The following is a 25,472-nucleotide window of genomic DNA, read 5'->3' as shown; positions in this document are numbered from 1 at the left end:
GCATTCCAGGCAGAGGGAAGGAATGTGTAAAGGCATATTCAGGACCAGGTCAAACTCAGTGACACAGGATGTGGAGGATCTGGGAGGAAGTGGCAGGGATGAGCCCGGAGAAACAGTTACTTCCAGATGTACTCAGGATTTAGACATGATCCTGCATGTGAAGCATAGGTTGGAAAAGGCATGGCAGGACAGGAATCTGGGAGAGATTCAGGCTGTAGGGTGAGCATGACTTGGTTGTCCATCCAGGAGAGTCCATCTTTAGAAATTGAGTAGATGAACGTTGTGTTAACTGAAATGAGGAGGAGAAACTGTTGGCAAGGAGAGATGGTGACCAAGACATCTAGAGGGGAGAAGATGGAGAGAGCTGTGCCGAGCAAGTTATATATGAATGTTGTCAGGACATCGGGGTGAAGGTGACAGGTAGAGAGTCGGAAATCTAGGTCTTGGATTTGAGGACAGAGGTGAGATGGAAATTCATAAGCGTAGAGGCTGTGGTTGAGGCTGGTGATTGGAGGATGAAGATCCCTGATATTTCATGTAAGAGGAAGAGAAGCATGACACACAGAAATGGAGAAATAAGAAATATAGGAGGAGAACCAGAAGGTGGGATTGTCAAAGAAGCCAAGGTGGTGAAGAATTTTAGATACAGAAATAATCAACAGTGTTGAAGCCCCTGAGAGATAAAGTGGAACAAGGACTTTAAGAGGCTTTTCTCACCCTTACATAAATAATCCTTATGTTTTGCGTTCTTCCTCTCCCCTGTTTCCTGCTTTCTCATTCCATTCTGTCCCCAACTGCTTTGTTTTTCCTTCCCTTGGACCTGTCTCCCTAGAGCCTACCTGCTCCAGCTTGTAAGGCCCAGCTCAGTCCCTGCCTCCACATTGGAGCTTTCACTGATACCCAGACTATACTGATGTCTCCTTCTCCTTGGAATTTTTTTTAAGGAAAATTGATGGAATGTTTTTTATAACATTGGGTTGGTATAATCCCCCACTTGATATCTGAGAAGATTCTGACTTGTACAGGAAATGGTTATTTCTTGAACATCCCAAATTCTCTAAGAAACTCCATTGGACGATGTCCATCATCACAAAACCTGGAACTTCCCTGATTTTCTTTTCAACCAAGTAAATTTCCTAGGTTGTATTTCATCCCTTTTTATAGCCCAGGTGTAAACTAGGTCAGCTGATAAAGCAATCTTGGATGAGTCTAATTTACCCAACTGGAGATGAGTAAGAAGGAGACAAACCATAAGAGACTCATAATCATAGGAAACAAACTGAGGGTTGCTAGAGGGGAGTTGGGTGGGGGAATGGGGTAACTGGGTAATGGGCATTAAGGAGGGCATGTGAGGTAATGAGCACTAGGTGTTATATACAACTGATGAATCCCTGAACTGTACCTCTGCAACTAATAATGTTAATTAAATTTAAATAAAATACAATTTTTAGAAAAATGTACAAAAAGATGCTAAGTCACTTTTATCTATTATCCGTGTATCTATTGATCTATCAGTTGATCAGTCTATCATATATTTACTCATCCAGTGAGTATCTACAATTTGCCAAGCTCTTTGCCCCTGCTCCTCGTAGAGATTCTACCCTAGTTCACTTTTATCATAGTTCTAAGATAGTCCCAAACATCCATCTGAAAGGTGCTTCTTAAATGCTTGTTGCATGATTGTTTTATATATGCGTACAGTATCCCTGGGTCTGATGATCTGTCAAACCTAATAGGAAGATTTGCTTGGGAAATAAGACTTCCCAGTTTTAGCAAAGACATAGTATGTCTATTAGATTAGTAGAGCTTCTTTTTGGAAACCATATAGTAAGCATTCCCTCCCAGCAGCTGGTGACTACATTAACCCCAAATTAGAAAAGCCTGCAAGGTTGTAGACCTCACGCTGTCCTCATTTTCTCACCAAGGAAAGTTGTATAATGTCTTTCTGCAGTACTTTATATTTCTGATGTCACACTTTTTAGTGCGGCTTATCTTAGTTATTTGCAGCCCTGAATCATCATGATTCTGAGACTATAAGCTCTTAGAGGTCAAGGAATCCACATTTTGTTCCCTTTTGCGTTTCCAGTGATTAAGCCAGTGTTTTGTACTCAGTTGAATTCTTGATAAATATACACTAGATGAAATAGCAGCATTTGTCTAACAGTCCAGGGGCAAACTAGGAGTTTACTCAGGTCTCTCAGTTCCCAACCCAGAGCCCCTGAGGATCTCTGTTTTAGTAAAGGGTAGGGAGGTTCTCACCAGCCCTCTTATTCCTGAAGTCATAGTAATTGGTTTCAGGAAAGACAGAGGGCTAAGGGGAAAGCAGTTTCTGGTTTGGACGTACTTTGGTTTAGAATTAAAAGCTGTGACATTAACTACTTTGGGCAGGCTTATTTTTTCTCTACTCAATCTAAAAAAGCATATTCAGCAGACATGAGTGAGCTGAGGAAATTTTTGTTTTGACAGCTTTGGGACATCTGAGATACTGTATACAGAGCATTCTAACCAGCCCAGAAAGACGTGTGTCCAAAACGTATGCAGGAAAATGACTGATCAAGGGTGAGAAAAATGAGAGGAAATCCTTTTAAAATGAAATGTTTTGTTAAGAGCAACCTCAGATGCAAAAATTTATGCCAGAAGAGACCCCAGATTAATGGAACTTTACCCAGTCCATTTGAGTAGATGCCTAGAATAATTTGGTTTGTTAGAAATTGTGAGCTGTTGGTGCCCACAGTGGTCTGGTCAAATAGCCTCATCTTAAGATGAGGAAACTTGGCCCAGAGAGGTCAGTGATCTGCCCAGAGCTAGTGGCAAAGCTGAAATTCAAACCCAGGTCGTCTGCCTGGAGGAGCCCACATCTAACCCTCCATAGCAGATGCATGGGTGATGGTTCATATATTCTCAGTACGTGGGCTGCAAAACATTTCCTCACATGTCACTCCTATCTATCACTTTATCCATGCCATCACTTTAAATCCTTGGGTCTCCATCAATCCAGCGGGTTCATGATGTCCTAAGTGTTGCATCAGTGTAGGGTCAATGCCATCCTGGTGTGGAAAGACCCACAGCTGGGCCCACTCTAGTTACTTCACCATCACATGAAGTGCATCTTAAAAACAAGATCTGGGGTCCAGGGACAGTAGGACTAGGTTTGGGAACCACAGGTCTTCCGAATATTCACCTCCTTGTTGCCTATTTAAATGTCCCCTGTAACATCCAGGCAAGCCATCTGCCAGCCTCCGACTGAAAGCCAAGCACAGAACGGTGGGGGAGAAGCTCAAGGGATCTGAGAGGCAGAATTCACTTCCAGCTCTGGTTCCTGTGTGTTTCACTACCTTCAGCCCATAAACCACTCCCTGGTTCTGTCTGTCATCTGAAAAATGGGAATGGTCATGTTTCCTATTGACAGCATCGCTATAAGGACCAACTGTGAGGAGAGATTTCCACGTGCCAGAACGCAGGTGCTTCACTAACACCTTCTGAAGGGGAGTGAGGCCTGTTCCAGTGCGAGGCGGGTAGCCCGCATTTTGGTGGCCTGGCTCTACTTTGCTAGAAAGTTTTTCCTGAAAACTCTTTAAATCCCTAGTTTTGCCCTCTGGAACCTGAAAGCACTTTACGTTTCACCATGACGCTATCTGTGCTAGGACTTAATCCTATGCAGCCCAGCTTCAAAATTCACACAACTACACGAGAATAAGCACTACCAGTTTCCCACCTGCCTGGGATAACCTTACTCCTTCATCTGTTCATCACACATTCTCTAGCTTAAACCTGTACCATGTCAGAATCTTCTCATTCTCCTAAAATCGCCTCCTCTGTGAGCCTCTGGTCCTCCCAGGCAGAAAGTCTCTCTTGTTTTGTTTCCCCGTGGCCCCGCCATGTCTCCAACATGTCTGCCAGCTGTGAGAGTTAGGTGCGAGAAGACTGGGAGTCCCTGAAGGGCACAGGGTCCATGCTAGAGCAGCCTGGTTTCAGTCTGTTTTGAGATTGGTATCAGGGAGGAACCCCATGGTCGGTAACCTCCAACACCCAGCAGATGCTCACCATTAGAGATAAGAAGAGTAAGTGGAGAGGATCACTTCGCATGTTCTGAGGTTGAGAGCCCCCATGACCATCAGCCTCCTCTGGTTATCATGGATACCACATTGCTCAGAGCTCTCCTCCAACCTTCAAGTTTTAGGGATGATCCCATTTGTATGCATGTCATACTGAGCAGTGGACAAACTACTAAGGTTTTCACCATGTTCTGTGGGGTCTGAGACTCCATGTTCTACATGAACGCTTCCTGGAGATCACAGGCAAAGAACTGGGCTGGAAGTCCAATCTGGGTTCTGATCTCAGCTCTCTTACTTCTTGACCCTCGGTTCTGCTACTTTGGCTAAGTCACATCACCCTCCTGAGCCTTGGTTTTCCCATCTGTAAAATGAGGAGGCTGGGCTGGTTAACTTCAGAATGCCTGGGATTTTAATTATTTTCACTTTTCTGTTCTGGGATGAAGAACCGAGTCCCGCTTCTTCCATCCACAACATTGCTTTGGCCACAGATAAGAGAAATGAGAATTAAGCTTTCTGTGCCTATCTCCCACCATCCTGGGCATGTTTGCACACACACCCTCTTTGAGCCTCTTTTGTGGCTGTGTTTATATAATTGATTGATTGAAGGAGACTTGGCCCTTCTTTACTGCAGCTTGATTATAAGTGAACTAAACAGATGTCTTGAATTGGGTGATTGGTTCCCAGATGCATTCTAGGGAGTGAACTGGTGGGAAAGAAGTGAATGATTTCAGTTCTGGGGCCCCATGACAAATGAGTAGTGGTTGTGGACGGGGGGCAGGCCGGGGTTAGGTTTGGTACTTAGTCTTATGATGAAGTAAGTGACCAGATGTTGGTGGCAGCTGGAAGATTAATATCAGAGGTAACTGGTGGGCTAAGTGCCCCTTTAGGAGATAACCCAGCAAGGGGGAGAAGCCCCTAATCATCCAAGCCTGAGCTGAAAGTCAGGACTCTTGGGGTTCTGCTGACCAGCTGCTAGAGCCAAGTTAGAGAGCTTGTTTTGGCCATCTGCCCAAGAAGGGAAATTGGTCTTAAAATGGTAGAGATTGAAGAGTCCTGAGAATCATTTCATTCCACCATTTCATTTTTCAGATGAGGACACCATGGCCTTGGGAGGTTAAATGATTTGCCTGAAGTCACAGCACAGAGCCAGGGTCTAGATCGCAGCTCTTCTTACTCAAGGCCTAGTGTGACTTCACTTCCAAAGGAATGTTAGATCAGCGGGTCGAAAAGCAAAGACTGAATAAGGAGTTCACAAGGCTAGGTAGAGTCCAAGCTTCCTGCCTTCAGTGCTGGGCACGCACCTGTTCAGTTCCCTTCTGCCATGGCTGACCCCTGGGGCCACATGAAGGGCAGCAGCAACAATGACTGCCAAGTTTAACAATAAACTGTGTGCCACTCACAGCCTTGCTGGGAGCTTGATATGCATACTGCATTTAATCCTCCTCACATTCCCCTAGGTGGCCCCTGCTCTAATCCCCCTTTGACAGATGAAAGAATTGAGGCACGGAGGGAGTAAATAATTTGCCCCCAGGCATGCAGTGAGTAAAGTGACAGAGCCAAGCTTTCACCTTGAGCAGCCTGATCCCATGCAGCATCTAGGCGCTGAAGTATTCCCCAGACAGCCTGGTGCCCCCTGAGGTTTTGATGTCAAAGAGAGCAAGGTAGAAAGATGCCTGTTCCAGTCACTGTCTCTCTGGGTCCTCCAAGGTCCAGGCGGTCCAATTCATTCTGAGGCTCCTGGTGGTAAATCCAAGGCACAGCGCGACCAAGGTGGAAAGACATGCATGTATAGTCCTTCCTAGTTAAGAAAGCATGCCCACACTCATTCCCTTATTTGATCACTGCTGCAGGTATTATTATGTTTATCAGCATCATTATTGTGATAAATCTCTCATGTTCATACACAAGGAAACCAAGACTCAGGTGGTTAAATGAGTTGTCCGAAAGTATAAGGCTGATGGGACCAGAACTTGGAAATTTCCAAGAATTCTCTAGTGGTCTTCCCCTTTGACTCCTAGGCCCCTGCCTGTCCGCCCTTTACTCTTATCATAGCTTCTGGCCTATGCACAGACCTACTCTCTGGCAGGGAGCTTCCAGCAACCATCAAAAAGCAGCTTGTTGGGGGTGCCTGGGTAGCTCAGTTGGTTAAGCGTCTGCCTTCGGGTCAGGTCGTGATCCCAGGGTCCTGGGATCAAGCCCCGCATCGGGCTCCCTGCTCAGCAGAGAACCTGCTTCTCCCTCTCCCTCTGCCTGCCTCTCTGCCTACTTGTACTCTCTCTCTATCTCTCTGTCAAATAAATAAATAAAATCTTAAAAAAAAAAACACAAAAAAAAACAGCTTGTTGGCAGGAGAGTACGTCTAGGGTGAGAGAAGCCAGAAAGCCTGACTGGAAGAGATTTGAGCCTTCGAATCATTGGAAGATATTTGAAACCTAGCCATGTATGTTTTTGCTAGCTTATTCCAGAAAAACACAGTCTAAAATTTTGAAAATTTTCCTAATTGTTGAAGGTATTATTTTGGGGTTTTTTTTGTTGTTGTTATAGCTGAGAATAGTAATAATAAATATCATACAGTTAGGAACCAGATTTTACTACCAATTTTGCAACCCACCCACTTTCATCTGTACTAGCTCTGGACCTCAATTTCTTCGTGTCAGATGGTCCCAGAGGTCCCTCATCACCCAGAAGGTCAATGATTGAGAAGTTTGGAGAATCCCTTGAGAAAAGGAGAGGACTCCACCATGTGCCTCAGGATTGGTGGCAGCCAAGGGAGTTCCCTTGAGCTGTGTACAATCCTTAAGGATTGCCAGTATTTTGAGAATGTTGGTTTCTGGAGCTCTATATAATGAGCTGCAGCTTCAAACATGAAGCTCTATTATATGACGTCTAAAGGCCACTTGTAAGAGAATTGTCACATGTACATGATACTTCATGTGGTTCTTTGTTGAATACACAAACCAGGCTCATCAGGACTCCTCCGTCATCTGTCTATGCCATCCTTGAAGCAGTCTAGACTCAGCTTAAACATGCCAGTAAGCCACGCCTGAGGAAGTGAGGGCTGGTGATTCAGTAAGTCTGACATTGAGCCTGGCCCGAGCCTGGTGCTATCCAGAGAGGATGATACTCGAAAAGGCCTCCACAGCCAGGAGAAGTGCCCTCCACACTGTGCGGGAAGGACCCTTGGACCAGCCACATGACCCTCGGGTAGTCTTTTCCCTTGCCTCGGTGTTGGTTTTTTCACCTGTCCAGTGGGAGAAGCAGTTGACCTCAAATGTCGTTTCAAGTCCTGATAGCTTTTAACTCTGTGAATATCACCTAGCGGTGGACATGCCAACCTTAACATGGGACAACATAAACCAAGGAAATGGTCATCTGCCATCAGGTAAAATGGCTCACATAAATACGATTTCTCATAGTAAATAAGAAACTGTGTTCAGAAAGGGCATGGCGGTGCAAATTCTGAATCAGCTAATGTGTGTTGGGAATTTCTCCATTGCAGGCACCTGCATCACTTCATTGAGTCCTTCTAGCAGTTCTGGGAAGATAGTCTGATCACTGAGATGGCTGATGCTTAGAGAGAGGGAGAGAGTGCCCTGTACTGCACATCTGGCAGGTGGTGTAACTGGAGTCAAATCTCAGGTCTTGTGCTCTGTCCCTGAGAAACAATCCTGATGATATTAAGGTCACTTAATGAATAAGACCTATGGGCATAAATACATAGGAGAAGATTGTAGGGCTGGGTGGGACCACAGAGATCACCATTCAACAAGTGAGGAATGTTAGGTCCAACATCAAGGGCATCATGCATCCTGGCAGTCAAACAGGAAAATAACCCCCCAAGACAAAATCACAGTCATGTTGCCATATTTTAAACTAGCAGCCAACCTGATGATTTGTTTTTAGATGCAGATTCCATGGCTGAGTATCCAGTTGGGTAAACTCTCTCATGGGCCCCTGATGGCCATAGAAACCTTGCCCATCCCACCCTCAGCTCCCTCAACTGTGACCCCTAGCCCTAACCAAGAAACACAGCCAATATTCCAGAAGATGTTAGGAAACCTAGATGGGAAGTTTGAACCCCAGTCCTTATTGCATGTGTAGCCTTGGCTTCCTGAGTCAACACACCTATGGGGGTTAAGACTTGGATCTTAGAGATATGAACTCTGACTCAGTCCTCACTCAGGGCATCCCAGTTCCAGCTCCTTCAAGGGCAGCTCAGATGCTCTTGGCCCTGCTTGTCTCGCCACGGGTCCAGTTCCTGACCTGCCTCACTGCAGGTCTTGACCCTTACTGGTGTCCATGGCTCTGAATGAGGGCAGCTATTTCTGCTGCCTTTTTAGTCCACAGTTCCCTGTTTGTGAGATACTGACATCAAAGTCTCAGGGTCTCAGGAAGGAAGCAGGTCAATGAAAGCCCACTCAGTCACTTCATATCTAACTTAGCTGTAACTTCACTGCTCTAAGCCCAGGGTCTTCATCTGTTAAGTGAGGGTAAGAATCCTGCCTACTTCATAGGAATCAAATAAGATAACGATGTAAGGGGCCTGACAAACTGTGTCTGAGCACAGCAAGCCCTCAGTAAATATTGTAAATTATGAAAATACTTCCCATGGGCCTTCACGGAGGTCCTCCCCTCAGGGATCCTCTATAAACGCATACCCAGTGCTACCACAGCCAAGAACATAAGTCATCTGACCCCAGGCTTATTTCTGAAACACTCATGATAAGAGAAAAAAGGAAAGAAGGGTGAAGTATCATAGGATTGATAAACATGGCGTTCTTCTCTTTTTTATGACTCTGCTCTTCACTCTGCAATGTTTGTTTCTAAACCTCATGGTGGGCTGACACTGAGAGACATCAGCCAGTGGGTTCCTGTGGATCTGCCCCAGGACAGCGGCTCGTAAGGATCCTGGACACCAGCCAGCCTTGGAAAGAAAGTCTAAAGAACTAGAGGCTGCTGGTCCCCTCACTTGAAACTGACTCGAGGTGACCGAGGAAACTAGTGGGAGATCTCTGGGTTTCCAGGGTCAGGGTCAAGGAGGCACAAAAGGCCTTGATCCAAAGGAGCTTTTTGGAGCCTGAGGTGAGTCTGGATCAGTCTACAAAGGAGGACTGTTGGATTTTCTAAGCCTACCCCAGGGAAGACCTGAGTGTCCAAAGGATGTCATGTCTCCCTATCACCTTTATGTGGCGTTGTAGATGGTGCCTGGAACTTTCATGGCATCTCCTCCATGCAGCTCAGCCTGGGAAGACCCCCATCTCTGCTGATTAGCCAAGGTAGCTTCCTTGGCGCCGGCCTTAGCATGACTGCTTGGGTGGTCTCACACATTCCTAGAGGCTAGATGTCCCCCCTCAGACTCAGTGTGTGGTCATGGCCAACTCCTCTGCAGCCAAGGGCATTTGATAAGGGAACTGGGCATCCCTCCGGGCAGGGCCACCACAGGGTTTTCTGATCTGTTTCTGTAACCTTCTTCTGAATGGCTGCCTTTTAGACTAGAACAGTGCCTTAAAGCTAACTGTTAATGAATTCAGTTTTTGAAATGTGACTCATACCCTGGAAGGTTTCAGAATATAGGTACAAACTGATAAAAATTCATGAACACACACATACATTCACAGTTACTCATCCAGGAAGAGTCTTACCTGAGCTTTTCTTCTTAATTCTTTGAGGATCTTGAGGTAAACTGAGTCCCCATTGAGTGTGATGCACTTTCGTCTCACTTCATGGGGAATCTGCTTCTGGGGGTGACAACAAACCCCCATTCAGAGGTAGGCAGAATGAAAATGACTGATGGTCTGTAGGTTTGATTGCATTTGCCCTGTAGAATCACCGACCTTCAGAGCCGGAGGGCAGAATAGAAGATATATTTCTTTCATTTTCTTCAAATGCATAAAACTAGGCATGGAGAGGCGAGCAGACTTGCTGGGGTCTCTCAGCTGCTACGTGCAGGACCAAGCCTGGAACCATCCTCACTGCTCTACCTCCACAGCTCTTGATATCCCTTCTCAGCAGGAAAACTGTTTACAGAAGATTCCATTACCTTAACCTTCTTTCATGATTCAAGTAACTAGAAAGTGAGTAGCAATGATCAGGTTCTGGAAAGTATGTCTTTTTCTCATTAATGTTTTTCCTCATTGTTTTTCATTGCTCATTCCACTATGTGACCAGCAGGTTCTGGAAAGTACGTCTTTCTCATTGCTGTTTTTCCTCATTGTTTTTCATTGCTCATTCCACTATGTGATCAGCAGGTTCTGGAAAGTATGTCTTTTTCTCATTGCTGTTTTTCAGTGGTTAGATTCTCCTGGGTCCTGATAGGTAAAATAAGGTTGAGATCTCTGGATTTTTTTGAAGGTCATGGTCACTTTGCCAAATAGGCCTGACAGAGAGGAAATCTAGATCTGTTGCCTTAGGGTAGAGGACAAGCTGTTGCAGATATGAAGAGGCTGCAGACTTTGGGTCTAATAATAACTAAAATATAACACTTCACAGGCGTCTTATATATTATTTAATTTAGTCGGTTGGCCCTGGATTGAGATTTTGAAACTGTGGAGGTGTGATGAAAAATGCCTGGATCTTCATCATTATCCAGCTTTGGGTCACATTCTGGTTCTGCCTTAGGCTGATCCTTTGATCTTTGGGCAAGTAGAGTAAACTTTCTGAGCCTCTATTTTTTCATCTGTAGAGAGAATCCATCATCTACTTTTCGGTGTGTTTCTGTAGATTAAATGTAGTGACGCAAGAAGAACACCTCGCAGTCTCTGGAGACAGCTGGGACTCAGTGAATATAATTCCCCACGCCTTCCCTTGGGTGTGGACCTGGCTCTGCTGTTGGATTGCTTAAAGCTGACCCCTTCACTGACACCCTGGATCCCTCTGAGTCCTGTCTGTAAAACAGATTCGGTAGTCCTTATCCTACAAGGCCTGGGTAGAGGACGGTTAAGGAGAAAGATGCAAGAAGCATCCTAGGTCTCCAACTTCAGAACACGCCCTGAGGAACATGATCCTTAACCTGGTGGTTTTACAGATGACGAGTCCCAGGTGTTATTTCTTGAAAGGACTAGGGCTAGTGCAGGAAATTAATTATGGGAAATTAATTTGGAATATAGGAAAGCCCAATTCAGTTTCACCCACAATGAACAGTAATGTTAACTTCCTTTCTATTTAAAACCAAAGAGTGTGGCTTTGACAGCTAAAGGGAGGCTGCCTCAGAGCCAGAGTTTCAAAATGAACCTGTTTGATAATTGGAGCACGTGTCTAGCTTATGTCACTAGGCAGGGTTTGGTCCAAACACGGCCAGTTCTCCAACTGTTCAGAGTCAAAGATCCCAGGATGGATGATGCTTGATGCTGGGTTTCTGTGGTCTATTCATCTAATATGCGCCAGACAGTGTCTGACCTTGCATGCCACACCTCTGTCCCAGATAGAGATAGGATGACTTTAATTGGAGGAGAAAAATCAAGATAGAGGATGGGCCATAGACGTGGAAGCTTTGGGAAAGTCACCTTTGTCGGTGTGGAATGGGGACAACCAATACCTTTCTCTCCAATCTTTTGACTTGATCATTAGCTAATATGGATGGATCCTTTTGACCCTCTTCAGAAGAGCCAAGGTTAGTGGCTACACTTTTCATTATAATTGTTGTGCTACAAAGTACAAAATGCTGGATCAGTTTTCTCCTTGCATTCTGCAGTCAAAACCAGGTGGCTGGCAAGTACTTAGTCTTGAAGAGTAAGGCAGCCTACAATTCATGGATACAGCAGCAGCTCAGCCCCCAGGGGAAGGTAGAAAGTCTTCAAAGCTGATAAAATATGTAGGCAGCAAGTGGCACGTCAACTCAAACAGGGCTAGCTCTGCTCATTTCAGCTTGCCATTAGAAAGGTGAATTGTCTGCATTGTGAAAGGGCAAGTGGTATTAACCTTAGGACCAGAAAGATGGCGGCTCGTGGAAAGCAGCTGGTACATAAGCCTCTACAGGCTGAGAAGCAGAAAGATACTTAATAGAAGTGTAATTGAAGGATTCACTCCCCACCACCACCACCTAAACTGAGTTTGGCTAGTGTCAATGGGAATTATTTTACTCCCACTCTGGGGCAGGGCTTAGCTGACTATGTGTGTGACTAAGGGACCACCCAGTGACGACTGGCTGCCTGCACTAGAATTGACCCCACTTTTCCTCTGTCTTCAGAAATTCTAAACAGCAGGCTCATCTTGGAGGTCAAGGTAGCAATAGCCCCAGAAGCAGCTGTTAAAATGCAAAATGATAATTGGGAGTTAGCACCCAGTAGCACCACCCTGCAGACTGATTTATCAAATTCACTGTAACCCTTCTGAGAACAAGGACTTAGGAATCTTTAAGAAGTCAAATCAGGAAGGAGCTTTAGAAAACATCTAGTCTAGGTCTCATTTTGTAATTGAGGAACTTGAGGCCCAGAGAGGTTAAGTGTCTTGTTCAAGGGAACCAGCACATCGGTGGTAGAGCTGGAGTTGGAACCCAGGCCTCACTGGGCATTTATTTTCCCCGTCACCTGGTCTATACCCCTGTTCCGCAGCTGAGGGCACCAAGTGCCACATGTGAGAAGAGACTGTGTGAGCCTGGACACCAACCAAAGTCCCCATCTGCTAGTCCAGTGGTCTGTCCTTCATATCACATTCTCCTTTTCTTCACATCCCCATGGCTGAGGGAAAAAATGAAGTAAAATGTAGATGAATAACTTGCACTTTGGCACACATTTCACTTACCCATCAGTGAGCTTTGGGCCCCTACAGGGTATAAAGCACTTCAGCCACTTTGGGTAATGCACACTGAGGAAGGGGAAGGAGAAGGTGAGGGTATCTTAAAATTAGGGCAAACATGGAATGGTTTGGACACAAGTAGCCTGAGTCAAAGGTCATAAAAAGTCCCAGGGCACAGCCTCCTCCTGCCCCCTCGCCCCCCTTTACCCAGTAACCTTGCCCGCCCTTCCCCAAGAGACAATAAGCCCGGACTAGCTGTCCTACCCTTGGCCATCTTGTGTGGAGGGGGCCGAAGTATAGATGGTTGGCTGGCAGCCAGGGCTGGGAGTAAGGCCTGAGTTCCCTTTGGCCTTCTCTTCTCAGGTAGGGCAGAACCTCTCCAGGATTTTTCCTGAGCATCTACTGTAGACAGGCTCATGTACACAGAGCACATTATCCTGCTAGCTCGTACAGCGATCTCTAGAGGTAGGTGTTATCATCCCCAATATACAGGTGAGGAAATTTGGGGCCACACAGGCTGATTTTTCTCAACCCAGACTTAGAGGCAGACCTATCTGGTTGCAAAGCCAACATCCAGCCATGTGGCCTCAGACCCTTTCATATCACCAGGCAACATTCCACGATGCAGAGCTTCTCCAAGACCCACCTGTTAGCTCTTTTTTCACCTGCCTTCTCTGAAGATACCTCCCTTAACCTGAATTATACAAGGAACTCCTTTTTTTTTTTTTCCCCTCTCTCTCTCGGTACCCTTTTAAGCCATATGGAGCTGAGCCAGCTGTGAACCTGACCGCCGGATGCCCCAGATAGAGTGAGGGCTGTGGATGAGATAAAGGCCTCCCTCCTGGAGCGGAGGGGTGGTGGGGCTGGAAGGTCTCCTTGGGGAGACAGTTTGCCCTACTGACCACTGGCTGTCCTTGCAGGTCTGGAGTGCAGCTTCGACTTCCCCTGCGAGCTGGAGTACTCCCCGCCCCTTCATGACCTTGGCAACCAGAGCTGGTCCTGGCGCCGCGTCCCTTCTGAGGAGGCCTCCCAGATGGACCTGTTGGACGGGCCCGAGACAGAGCACTCCAAGGAGATGCCCCGAGGTAAGTGTAGGGGCCGCCGCAGAGTGTCCCAGCCGGGCCAGGATGGGGCTTGGATGCCCATTTCTGTTAGCAGGTTTGAGGCTTCCCTGGCTCTGCTCTCACCTGTTTCCTTTGAAACCTGCTTCTAATACCTGTGCCATCCATAGGATTCAAGGATCAAGCTGGCCTTTTACTCTCTCACCAAGAGAAGGAAATAGGGTTTTATAACTCTTTTTCACACAGATGTAGGAGAAAGTGCTGATCTGTTTGTGAGGAATAGAGTTGCCAGGACACCCAGTTAAATTTGAGTTTCTGGTGAACAATGAATGGTTTCTTAGTATATCTCATGCAATCGTTGGGGCATACTTACACTTTAAAAATTGTTCCAATTTCTAATTATATTAAAAAATTCAAATGTAATTGAGGGTCCTCCCTTTTTACTTGCTACATCTGGCATTTCTAATTCGGAAGGTATGGTGTAACTGTGTTAAATGTTAATTTCAAAGCCATTAATGAATATTTGGGCTGTGTTGTAGCTTTGCAAGTTGCTTCCAGTAGTTCTGAGCTATTAATGAACATCCCTTTCTGAATTATTAGGGATGGGAGAAGGTAGGACGGGGTAAGTTGTGGGTACTTGTTAAGTATTTGCTGAGTTTTTAGAGATGGAAGTGGAGACACTAAGCCCTAGTCCTGCCTTCAGGTCTCACTTTGGCAAATCTTAGAGCTCCACATTCCTTGGACCCAGGAAACTACTTATCCAGAATCAACAGCCTATGTTTCTGATTCATAGTAAGAAATAACCACTGGTGCGGTGATGGACTTACAGAACATTCAGAGTCATACTTTCATTTTGCAAAGCCCTTCCACCTACACTGTCTCATTTGATTCCAATGTTGTGAGAGGCAGGCCAGATGAGAAGGCAGGGGCTCAGAAAGGGGAAGCGACTTGCTAAAGATCACACAGCTGGTCCATGCTGGTCCAGGTCTGGATGTCCGGTGATGAGTGCTAGACAAGGACACTTTCTACCACATCGTGTTTCTGTCTTTGCAGCTAAAGCTACTGTGAGAGCCTACCCTGGGCCCGGGTCTAAGGGGCAATGATCTCAGGCTCATGCTACTGTGAACCTAATGGGGACAGAGCTCAATTAAGTTCTGGGGGAGTTTGGAAGTGGCACGGAAATAGCTGATGCCCTCAGGCTGCTATAGCAGCCTCAAACCCTGAACTGGGAGACGCTTTTCCTTTCTACACACTCTCCCAGGCTGACCTTTTTTTCTGTTTTTATGACTCTTTTCAAATTGCTTGACCTTGATTTATATTTTAAGCTGCTTTCACCTGGTTATTGATGCATATTGCCCAGGGTAGGGGTCATGGTGTTGTGTAGGTGAGTGGCTCTTAACCCTGTAGTGCATCTGAATCTTCGGAGAGCTTATACAAAGTAGTGCCTAGACCCCACAGTCTGTGATTCTGATTTGAAGGATCTGAGATGAACCCTGGAAATCTGTATATTTTTAAATTTTATTATAAAATCTAGCATGTGCAACAAAGTAGAACATGTGTGCATGGATTGATGATCACAGTGAAATCAACACTGTGCTCTCAGCACCAAGCGTAAGAATTTGAATGTTGTCAGTCCATTTACAGCCTCTTCTGTCACCCTTCTAGAGCCAGAATCTCTCCCTTCCCTCAGAGGTAACCACTATCCTATTTTGCGTTCATTGTTCATTTGCTTTTCCTTATGGCCTACCACTTATGCATGTAGCCCCAAACAACGTATCGATTAGGTTTGTAACCTGTTACATAAATGAGATAATGTTGCTGTTTTGTGATTTGTCCATTTTGATGCTCATAGCCCTGGTTCTTTTGGTTTTCAATCACTGCATGGAAGTACCACAATTTATCTCTTCTACTGTCCTTAGACATTTGGGTTGTTTCTATGGTTTTGCTATTACCAGCAGCACTCCTGTAAGCATTTTTGCACACGCCTCTTGGCACATGTGCGTGCCCAAGAGTTTCCCTAAAGCAGAGAGGAGGAGTGGAATCGCTGGGACATGGGGTGCAGCTTCCATTTCGATAGATAGTGCCGACCTATTTTCCCAAGTGGTGGTTCCAAATTATACCCCCACTAGTGAGGTGTCAGTATTCCTCCCCAGGACTTTACATCCTCACCTGTCCCTGATATTGTCAGACTTGGTCATTTTTGTCCAGCTGGTGGATGCAATCCAGTATTTCTTCAGAGCTTTAATTTCCATGAGACTCTCTCGCTCCCTCCTTTTTTTTTTTTTTTTTTTTTTAATGTTTGTAGAAGCTTCTCAGGTGATTCTGAGGCAGAGCTAGGTTTGTTATACTCTTGATGCAGACCCCCTTTCAGACTTACTCCCATTCACCCGTCCCTAGGGATGGCTCTAGAGCCTCCTCCCCAGCCTCTAGAAGCGGTCCTGGCAAGACCTGCACTTTTGGTCCTTGTAGGTTTTTTATTTGATGACTATTGAATTGTGAGCACGTCTCAGTGAGATCAGGAGAGAGGGACAAGTAGCAGTTGTTCTCAGACTTTGTAGGAGTCAGACTCAGTACATTTGAAAGTTGGTGCTTTTTAAGTTTTTAAGCAATTTTTAGAAGAGCTCCAAAAGATTGCACATTGCCACTCTCTGACCTGTTTCTCCTCCTTGATCTGCTGTCTTGTGATCTCTGGCATCTGCATGATACCCCAAGTACTAGGAGAAAAACAAAAAGAAGAAGAACAGGAGAGAATTAAAAAATAAGCACTCATTCCTCAATGTTCCCAAATGTGGAAATATATCAGTGCCTTTAGTTTTTATAGCTGCGTCCCAAGGGCCAGTACCCACACTGAATACAGACCTTTTCCCATTATTAAATCAGTCAGGATTGGAATAGTCATATTTTAGTGAGTACTGCCAGCTTCCGTGTGTCTGAAAAACACTCTTCCTAGCATGGTAGCATGCATCACTAAGAATGATGATGTGCACAGCCATGACCAAACCACTGCCCATACACCAGTCCACCTCATCAGGTTCTTCAATGAACAAACACATCCAAATACAACTTGAGAGAATCTCACCACTGTCAGAAACTGGTGTTGATTTTTCCTGGGGTCGAGTGGAGGGACCTATACTCATATCGGTCCCAGAAACAAGGGAGTAGCCTCCCAGCCTTCCTAGGGACACTTCTAGAATGTCACTGATAGGTGCTCAGAACCTCTAGTAATGGGCCGCTCATTGCTTTTTGCTTCAACTAATTATATCACTATCTGAAGTAGAGTTGCTCCTCATGAAGCAAGCTGATGTATTTTAGTGTTTCTTGACTGTCAGGGAAAGAGGTGAAGGTGAAGGGAGAGAAAATGACATGCCCAATTTGCACTGCGCCAGAGCAAGGGCCTACATCTCAGTCCTAATGGCCAACTCTTTGGAATCTCACTTTCTCTGTCATTTTGGCAGAAAGGATGCTGGTGGTGGAGATAAGGAGTGATGGGGTGCCCTTTAGGGTAGTGTAATCAGTAGGGATTTCTTAAAGCTCAACATTTATTGGTTGGATGGTATTTAGACTCCACTGCAATATTTCTTGTCAGGGGATATAGAAAGACCAGAAAAAGGCAGTGAGATAATACCAATCATAGATAATGAACTGTAAGAGTATAAATTCTGAATGATTTTAATTTATAGCCCCTGTAACTGAGAATAATAAGGAAGATACAATTCAGAGCAGCAAGATAATAAAAAGTGATGATCTTGATGGAACACAATATTATAAATTAATAAAATCTTGAGGAATCATCAGGTTGAGGCATTCTATGACTTTTTAAGAAGTGCCAGGGGCATGTTTGACATCTGCTTCTTCCGGTCGGTCTTTTGGTATGTGGTCATGTTTTTCTTTTCCAGCAAGACAAGATCTTAGTCTCCAGCATGAACCCTAGCTTTCAAATGGAAAACAGATTAGCAGCTTCACCCCCAAGCCCCTCCACAACCCCCCAGTCATATGCATACCCAGGAAGAATGGGAGGAGAGTCAGCTGGGAGAGGCTGACCCCCTTCCTGTATCAGCTCAACTCTCTTCCAGAGAACTGATTCTCAAATCTTTGTTTGGTTCAGTTTTTGTCTTTCTCTAACCGACTTATTTGGCTTAGCATTATACTCTCTAGCCATATGATTTTACTCATATGTGGAATTTAAGAAAAAAAGAGAGAGAGAGAGAAACCAAGAAACAGACTCTTAACTATAGAGAACAAACTGATGGTTGCTAGAGGGGAGGTGGGTGGGGCGATGGGTGAAACAGGTGATGGGGGTGAAGGAGGACACTTGCTGTGCTGAGCATGGGGTCTGCTGTGGCAGTGCTGAATCACTATATAGTACACCTGAAACTAATGGAACGCTGTATGTTAACTATACTGGCACAAAAAAAAAAAAAAAAAAAAAAGAAGAAGAAGAAGAAGAAGGCTTGGTTTTCAAAAGGCTGAGAAGCACTGTCCTAGAGTTCTGGAATGGCTAATGATGCGGCTATGACGACAAGGGTATTACAAAGTGGGGTCCATTCAGCCTTTCGGTCCACTTCTGTTGTACCCTTGTGCATTAGTTTTTTGTAGCTGCTCTAACAAATAAGCACACACTGGGTGGCTTAAAATAACATAAATTGATTTTTATCCCAGTTCCAGAAGCTAGCATTCTGAAATCAAGGTGTGATCAGGGTTGGTACATTCTGGAGACTCTGTAGGACTATACATCCCATGCCTGGTTGCCTCGCTTCTGGTGGCTGCTGGTATCTCAGTGCTCCTTTGCTTGTAGATGCATCAGTCCAATCCCTGGCTTCAACTCCACATGGCATTCTCCTTGAGTCTCAGATCTGTCTCCTATAGGGACACATGTCACTGGATTTGGGGCCCACCTTAAATGCAGCATGATCTCAAGATCCTTAATTACATTTGCAAAGACCTTGTTTCCAAATAAGATCACTTTCACAAGCACCAGGGATTAGGACTTGTATGTATCTTTTGGGGACCGGATTCAACCTACTACACATTGATTTTTCTTCCCGTGTGTGTGGATTGGCCTGTGGATCCTGTGTGTCTCTCCCTGTGTACTTGTGGGTTCTTAGATCCTTCTGGAAATCAGGTTAGGTGATTTTAGAGGAGCCCAGATTAATGCCAGCATTTCTCCTCTTTCCTTTAATTCCTTCCCCTGCCTCAAGGGTTTGCAACATCCTTAAAAGAGTCTCTGAACAGTTCGCAGATTGACTGCATCCCTGGAAACTGGGCCACATTTTGAGCTGCAGGTGTAAACTTGATGGGCCCTCCGTCTCGGGATACATTGCCCTTTGTACCTGCAGTCACTGGGGGCTGCAGCTGGTGGACTGAGCTGGCTGTAAGTCTCCTGCTCTGCCCTTAACCCTTTGTCGTGTTGACAGGTAACTGGAGTGATGAAAGTCTGCCTAGCACTTCCTCCTTCACCCAGTGAAACTCATCGTTAGCCACCCATTTCTGCTCGGGCTTTATTGGCTGACCAAGCGGGACCTCATAAATTAGCCTCTTTGGTGGTGGATACCTACACATGAGTGGGTTTACGGCTCTTTCCGAGAGCAAGGTCCATAGGTGAGGACAGGGCGGAGATGACAGGATAGGCTGTCAGTGAGATCGAGTTGGGAGGAGCTGCGGGGCTGGGACATCATTGACAGCACACCCTGGAAGCACCCTCTGGTCCCCGGCCCGCGGCCCGCGCTGTTGCAGAGGTGAGATGAGCTAATGCATGCTTAAGGTCAGCTGCTTCCTGCCCACAGGGTTTAGTGGTCACCTTTAAGGTGATCTGGTTCATGGCAGAGTCAGTAATTGCTCACCTCCTTTTGTATAAGCAGCCTTTAGCGAAGACTTCTGGTTTTCGGGTGTTGATGCTGAGAGGGCGGTTAGGAGAGAAAGGCAAACTGGGACAGAAGAAAAATACGGTGGGAATGACAGATGCACATGCACACACACACACACACACACACACATCCTCTGGGACAGAACGATCTTTTTTTCTTTTCATTTCGTTCAAACGGGATGATCAAAGGGGGACTGTTGATGCCAAGTGTTCTTGGGCTCCAGCCCCCGAGAGCTCCCTTCCTATGCTGCTTGCTCCACTATGAAGTTACTGTTTTAAGGCAATGATCTCTAAACTTTATTTTATGCCTCATCAGTAAAATATTCCTGAGCATGAACCCCTACTATGTATATAGTCAATATATGCAATATACTCAAGCTAGATGGGTCTCGCTCTGGTGGTCTCTCTGCCTCTTAAGTTTCAAAGACCATTTAGTCTCTTTTCTCAGACTCTACATGGTTTAAAGAAGAAGGAAATCACTTTCTGGGTTGAGTGCAACTAACAGTACACACTCAACCCTCAAGACTCAGAAGATACCTTTCTCTACAGACCACCTGACAGACTTAAGGAACAGGGTCACAACCAAATTTTTCCTACTGGTTTATCTAAAAAGCTGTCTTGGTGGTGTTTATGATGGTGAAAAACTAGAAATCACTTAAATACTCAAACAATAAGGAATTGGTTAAATAAAATATAGTACACCTAAATATTATGCTGCCATTCCATTGATGCTATGTAAAAATGTTTAATAAGATGGGAAAGTATTCAAGGCCCATTAAAACCAGGTTAAACAACTTGTTTGATATATCTTATTCCGTAAAAGAGAAACAAAGTTATGTATATAAGGAGAAAAGTCTATATATACCAACACAGTGTAGAAGTTATTTCTAGAAGACTGAATTATCAGTGATTTATATTTTTTTCTGTGTGCTTTGGTATTTTTCCAAACTTGAGTCCATGAGCATACTTTGCTTTTATAATAAGATAAAACATACTATTATATTTTTAATACAAACATTCTCATTTGAGGCTATGTTCTATTGAATTATTTTAGATTTTTTTGGGGGGGGGTAAGAAAAAAAAGCATGTTAACTATTTTCTGGCACAACCACCACCAAAAAAGCCAGCCCTGCTGACTATGGTGGGATAGACAAGTAGATGGACAAGCAGGTTGCTTTTCTGCCTGCTTGGGGGGCGTACATTCACATTGGCCCCAAAATCCAGAGCACCCCCTCATCACCACCCTCGCTTGACTTGTCCTTGAAGGGTGGGCAAGGCTAACTGTGGGAACCAAATGCGCATCAGGTTCAAGAATGTACCCAGCGACCAAGTGCAGTATTATAAGCAGGAGTGGCATGCTCTATTTCAATTGAATTTTTGCAGAAGATTTCTGGATGGTCCTGCCTTTCATTTGAGCCAGCTTCTCATCATAGTAAGGTTGCTGGGGGATTGGTAGCCTCTTATCCCTGCCCCTTTTCTGGAACTCATCATGAGAGGCCACGTGAGCTCTCTGGTGCTGCTTGCAGAAATGTGTCCCTCATCTCCTGAGCAATGAAGTCACTGGGCCTTGAATCCGGACCCTTGAGCAAACCCTTCAACAAGCTGTGACTTGTGAGTCTTTCATTTTAATGAGATCCTGGTGCCAAGCTGGCAGCACTTGAATTCCAGAGGGACTTGCCTTAATGAGCCAGAATACTTGCAGGGGGTCTGTGAAGTCCTCTCTGTCAAGACAGGCCTCTCCCATGGTATTACCTCTGCCTTCTAAGAGAAGCCTTCACTGGGAAGGAATGGATTATGGTTGTCTGGTGAAGATTCTGCCCCTCCTTACCTAAGCTTCATAACCCTGCCCACAGGGCATGTGGAGTAAGAAAGAAGGACAGGCGTTGGAGGGAGAAGGGCTCTCCATCCCAAATCTGCTATAAAGGATGTCCCTTTATCTCTAGGCCCTAATCTGTAAGATAAAGGTCTTGGACTGAACTGTCACTAAGGTTCTTCTTGCTCTGATATGAGACTGAGGGTAAGCATATCCACTGCAGATGATGGCCATACACCTGGTACAAATCTGTGAGCCACAGATATCCCCACCAGCCACAGGAGATGTACCCATCCCCCCAAATTTAGCCACGGCCTCTGGAAGCTATACAGCTCCGTGGCTCAAGGCATTCTTTGGACCAGGGCATCAAGATGGGAGCATTGATTCTAGAAACTTGTGTGGCACCGTGGAGGGAAGAAAGAGAGGCTCCTGTATCCATTAGCATAGATGAATTTGTCAGGTTAGCTCCTTGAGGCTGGTGATCCTGAGGCATATTCACAGCATTGGAGAACTTAGGGCTAGTATGACAGATAAAATTATGACCACCCAAAGAAGTCCTAATTCCGGAACCTGTGAATATGTTACCTTAGAGGGCAAAAGGGACTTTGCAGATGAGATTATTCTGGATTATATGTGTGGGCCTAATGGAATCACAGGGTCTTTATATTTGAAAAAGGGAGGCAAGAGGGCCAGAATCAGAGCAGATGTGATGGTGGAAGCAGAGGCCAGAGAGAGACAGAGATTTGAAGATCACTATGTGCTAATGTGTATCAGTTTTTCAATTTTATTAATTTTTTGAATCATGTATTTCTTCATTTCTTAAGCCAACAATTGGTAAGCCCCTACTGAATGCAGGGTCCTGCAGATTAAAATCTAAATCGGGGGGACATCTCAAATCAAGGGGGGGGGCATAAGTCTATGTAAGAAGGCAGCCCAGCCGTGACTGGCACTGAAGGTGGAGGAAGAGGCTAAGAGAGACGGAACGCAAACAGCTTCTAGAAGCCAGAAAAAGCAAGAAACTGCATCATCCTCCCTTGAATCTCACCTAGAAGGAAGGCAGCTCACCAAACCCATGTTAGACTTCTGACCTCCAGAACTGTAGGATAATAAATGTGTATTATCTCAAGCCACTAAGTTTCTGGTAATTTATTACAGCAGCAATAAGAAACTAACCTAGCTGGTCTTAACCAAGTTTGGAGGAAAAGTGATGGTCTTGGGGTACGATTCTAGGAAGGGCAGGGCTCAGAGCTCTGACTGGGCCTTAGAGACACACTTCCTTCTGGTTACTGTAGAAGTTGTGTGATGAGTTATCGCCGGGAGGGCAGCCTGTAAGCCGCCCCGCTCCACTGGGAACAGAGCAGACATTGCTGTGCACTGAAAACGGAACAGAAATAGCAGTAGCAGGAGGTGAGGCTGGAAGTGGCAGCTAAAAGTGGCAGAAGTTCTACGAGCCCGGCTCCTCTGAGTAAGAAGGACTGAAGCCCCCTGAGGCAGGAGCCTGGAGAGGCTCGGTTTTTCTTCGAAACGGAGGGAGCGGGGGTGAGGCTAGCTCGCCCATGGCAGGAAGCTGTGATGTTTCCCAGGACACTGTTTGCGACGATCCTGTATGCGGTGGCTGGAGGAGGCAGTGAAGCCCCCGCTGCAGGGCCCGTGGTGAGCTGCTGACAGCTCAGGGACTGGCCCTTGGCTCTGTCCCAGATGCAGTTGGCAAGAGCTACAGTCTGCAAAGTGCTTTTGCATCCATGATCCCACTGATGCTCACAACACAGCGAGATGGGTATTGTTAGTGTGACTAAACATAGAGGTTGGTAAACTGAGGCTAAATAGTGAGCTTCGAAGAGAGGAAACTAGGTCTTTCTCATTCACTATGAGGTCCCAAGAGCCTGGCCCAGGGCCCAGGATAAAATAGACATTCATTAAGTATTTCCTGACCCACAAATGGAAGCTTAGAGAAATGAAGTAAATTGCTCAAGTCTACAAAGCTGGCATGTGGCAGGGCCAGATCTTGAATTCCGGTTTTTGAATGTTAAATCTCATGTCCTTTCCATTGTACCAAACTGCTCCTAAAACAGTGTTTCCCAGGGCCTACTCCTATGTGGGACTCACTCTCATTAAAGGTCTGGTGGTACGTTCAGCTGGTGGCATTGACCACATGCCAGTGATGCCGGGGAGGTGCGTTCAGTTCGATGACGCAACCAGGTCACGTCTGCTGTGGGGTCTGATAAAAGGCAGCATCTTCAGAAGGGTCTTGGGAAGCCCTGCCTCTCCTCTGCCTTCTTTGCAGACAGCCAGAGAGCTGCCTGAGACAGGCACAGCATGAAGCTTGCTGTCCAGGCTACATGGTGATGCAATTAGTGTGAGAAGGTGGAATCAGGTTACTGCAACCAGTGCTGCCCTTTAGAAATGGAAGGAGCACTGTGCTGGGAGTCAGGAGTGACAGGTCTGCCCTTGACTAACATGTGAGCTCAGGCCTCCATTTTTCAACTGGTAAATTGAGTGGGTAGGACTAGATATTCTCTAAGAGTATGGGAACCTGTCTTTCTGACTTCCTTATTTCCTCTTATTAAGAACCTTTTATTAGTGGAGTTTTTAGCCTCACTGATTTCTATATATCAAATGGTTCAGATAAGACACATCTTAAAGAAATATGGGCTCTGCTTCAGATAAGTCGAGCCGCTCTGAATTTATGCTTGAAAAGAATTGAAGGAAAGCCAGGACCTTGCAAAGAGGAATAAAATAAAATTCTCTTGAATGGGGATAACTACAGTGTAATTCTACTTAGAGTGGAAAGATAATCTTTACTCATTCAAGATGGAAAAAGACTGGTTCAATGTAAGTTGAAGAGAGATCTGGAGGTCATTATACCTCTGTGGCCGCGTTTCCTGACTTGTTATAAAAGTCAATGGAAATAATGCATGAGAGACCACTCTGTAAACAGGAAAATGGCATAGTAAAGTAACATATAGCCCAGTCTGATAGTAGTTATCCCAGCCACGCAGCCTGAAATAAAGGTTTCTGCTCTGTCTTGACTTAAGAATCTTGATCCTAAAAGACAGGAGGCTTATTCATCCCAGGTATCCAACTACAGCATCTCTAGGGGTATTTTTAAACTCAGGGCTTTTGGGCCATGAAAACAAATTTGCTGTGAATGACTGAGCCCTCTCCAGTGATGGTAACCATGCACATTTGCAAATGGAATTGCAGAATGCATGGGGGTTCAGATTTCAATGTCCAGTTCTCCCCACTAAAGGATTATTAAGAATCTTTAAGGCTCTAATAGTAGTCCAGATTTAAAGCATTATGATCTATTTTGATTCTCTCCACTTCTTGCTTTAGGATTCTTAGTACTAATTGCTAGTCATGCTTGATCAAAACACTCTTGTTGGGTACCAGGTCTTTCTTAGATAATTTTCATGGAAGCTGTTATTATTTAGAAATATGCTTGATGCCAGGTTTATTTTGTTAATGAAACTGGTTGCAGACGTGCACAGTGTGGCAGCTCCCTATGTCTCTGTTAGGGAGTGCCCTGACCTGCAGTTGTATTCTCTTTGGCAACTGTCTTCTCTCTGACGTGATCAGCGTTCTCTATACTAGAAGCAATGGAAAAGGCATTTGAGATATTATGCTGGCAATAAGGAATGATTTATTCCTTATAAATGAAATGAGTGGTCAAAAATGAGAGTGCCTCAAATGGGACTGGTCTTCTTATAAAGTAGATAGACATTAAATTCACTTCTGCAACAATGGCATAAGATGCTCCTAAAAAGGAATGAGTATTAAAAAATACTCTCATCTTCAATATTGCCGAGGCTACACAAATACAAAGTATCATTAAGATATCAGTCATTGCTCTTACCTATAGGAAACAAACTGAGGGTTGCTGAAGGGGTGGGGTAGGGGGGTGGGGGGGAGGGGGTAACTGGGTGATGGTCATTAAGGAGGGCACT

General features: G+C 45.2%; 1 protein-coding gene across 1 annotated transcript in view; it reads left to right on the top strand.

Moving 5' to 3' along the window:
* ALK (ALK receptor tyrosine kinase) overlaps positions 1-25,472 on the top strand; it is a 697,757-nt gene that overhangs the window by 195,405 nt on the left and 476,880 nt on the right. Inside the window, exon 3 of the mRNA XM_044918826.1 lies at positions 13,709-13,873. Within this exon, the coding sequence (XP_044774761.1) occupies positions 13,709-13,873 (165 nt within the window). The remainder of the gene's footprint in view (positions 1-13,708; positions 13,874-25,472) is intronic.

Source organism: Neomonachus schauinslandi, chromosome 10, assembly GCF_002201575.2.
Source record: "Neomonachus schauinslandi chromosome 10, ASM220157v2, whole genome shotgun sequence".
NCBI classification, from domain to species: domain Eukaryota; kingdom Metazoa; phylum Chordata; class Mammalia; order Carnivora; family Phocidae; genus Neomonachus; species Neomonachus schauinslandi.
This window is presented reverse-complemented; position numbering and strand designations above follow the sequence as displayed.